General features: G+C 54.3%; 1 protein-coding gene across 1 annotated transcript in view; it reads right to left on the reverse strand.

Annotated features, from left to right (window-relative positions):
• The window catches only part of EMH_0029510 (rhoptry protein, putative), a gene marked incomplete at both ends in the record, with an annotated part of 4,141 nt that overhangs the window by 826 nt on the left and 2,074 nt on the right, over positions 1-1,241 (reverse strand). Inside the window, one exon of the mRNA XM_013494310.1 lies at positions 35-799. Within this exon, the coding sequence (XP_013349764.1) occupies positions 35-799 (765 nt within the window). The remainder of the gene's footprint in view (positions 1-34; positions 800-1,241) is intronic.

A 1,241-nucleotide genomic window follows, 5' to 3' on the forward strand; every position in this document is an offset into this window, starting at 1 on the left:
TATCAGAGCGAGGCTGCGGGTATTTGTTTCTTACTGGTGTTGGATTGATCTAGGAGTGTCTGTGCCTCTTCGTCTACTGGTTGCTGCTGCTGTGGTGCAGCAGGGGAGTCCATTGGCCAGCCCTGGCTGAGGGGACAGGACCAGTCCCCCCCCAGGCCGCATGTGAGTGCTTCTAGCCTCGATAGAGTTTTGACGGAGAAGAGACAAGACAAGAAGCAGTCATCGAGACAGAGGATAGCAGGAGCCAGAGACAGCCACGGGGCAAACGCAGCGTTCCCCACACAAGCATTGCAGAGCCCAAAGACAAGCAGAGACACCCCACCAATGAGGCGGCAACGCCTGCTAGGTAGCACGGCGAGAAAGGGGACGACACAGAACATAAGGAGACAGAGAACAGCCTCAGCCACCTGCAGCCAGTGGTGTTGATGGTGCAGGAGCCAGGCCAGAGGAGAAGGCAGCGGCTGTGTCTCGAAGTAGTAAGCCAAGGCGGAGAGGTCTCGCCACGCACTGTCTCCTCTCAGTAGACTGAGCCCCGTCCCCAGGAAGAGACGCAGCAGCAGCCATCGGCCCCCCCACAAGCATGCATAGGGGACAGGCCAGCTGCGGGGGAAGCGAGAGCAGCTCCAGAAGGGGCACAGCCAGATAGCTAAGAAACTCGTCTCCAGCAGCTGCGACTCCCACCCAAACCCATACCACTCCTGGCCCACGCTCACCAGCGTCAGATACAGCAGCCACTGCAGCAGCACAACTCCCCCGCTTGCTGCACCCGCCACGAACACCCCAGCAGACAACACCATACCTACACAGACACCAAAGCACAAGCAGCAGCAACAGATAATAAAACTTCTACGCAGCAGCAGCAGAAACAACACACAACAGCAGCAACAAATGAAACACACAAACAGCAGCAGCAACAAATGCAACACACAAACAACAGCAGCAAATACATCACCGCCAGCAGCACCAAACCGGCATCTCCAGCAGCACCTGCAGCAGCAACTGCAGCAGCAACTGCAGCAGCAGCTATGGGCGCTGCTGCCTGTCTAGGTAGCTGATACAAAGGGGACAAGCCTGTCTCTTGACAGTGTGTATATGTGTGTAGGTATTGATGTATTGTATGTATGTATTTATGTTTTTTTTTGTGTTTTTTTTGTATTTTTTTTGTCTCCTTTTTGTCTCTCACCCAGCAGAGAAAGAGCATTGAGCCAGAAATCTGTGGCCGGTAGAAACAGAAAGAGAGA

This window comes from Eimeria mitis, genomic scaffold (genome assembly GCF_000499745.2).
Source record: "Eimeria mitis Houghton genomic scaffold, Emh_scaff1103, whole genome shotgun sequence".
Lineage (NCBI taxonomy): Eukaryota > Apicomplexa > Conoidasida > Eucoccidiorida > Eimeriidae > Eimeria > Eimeria mitis.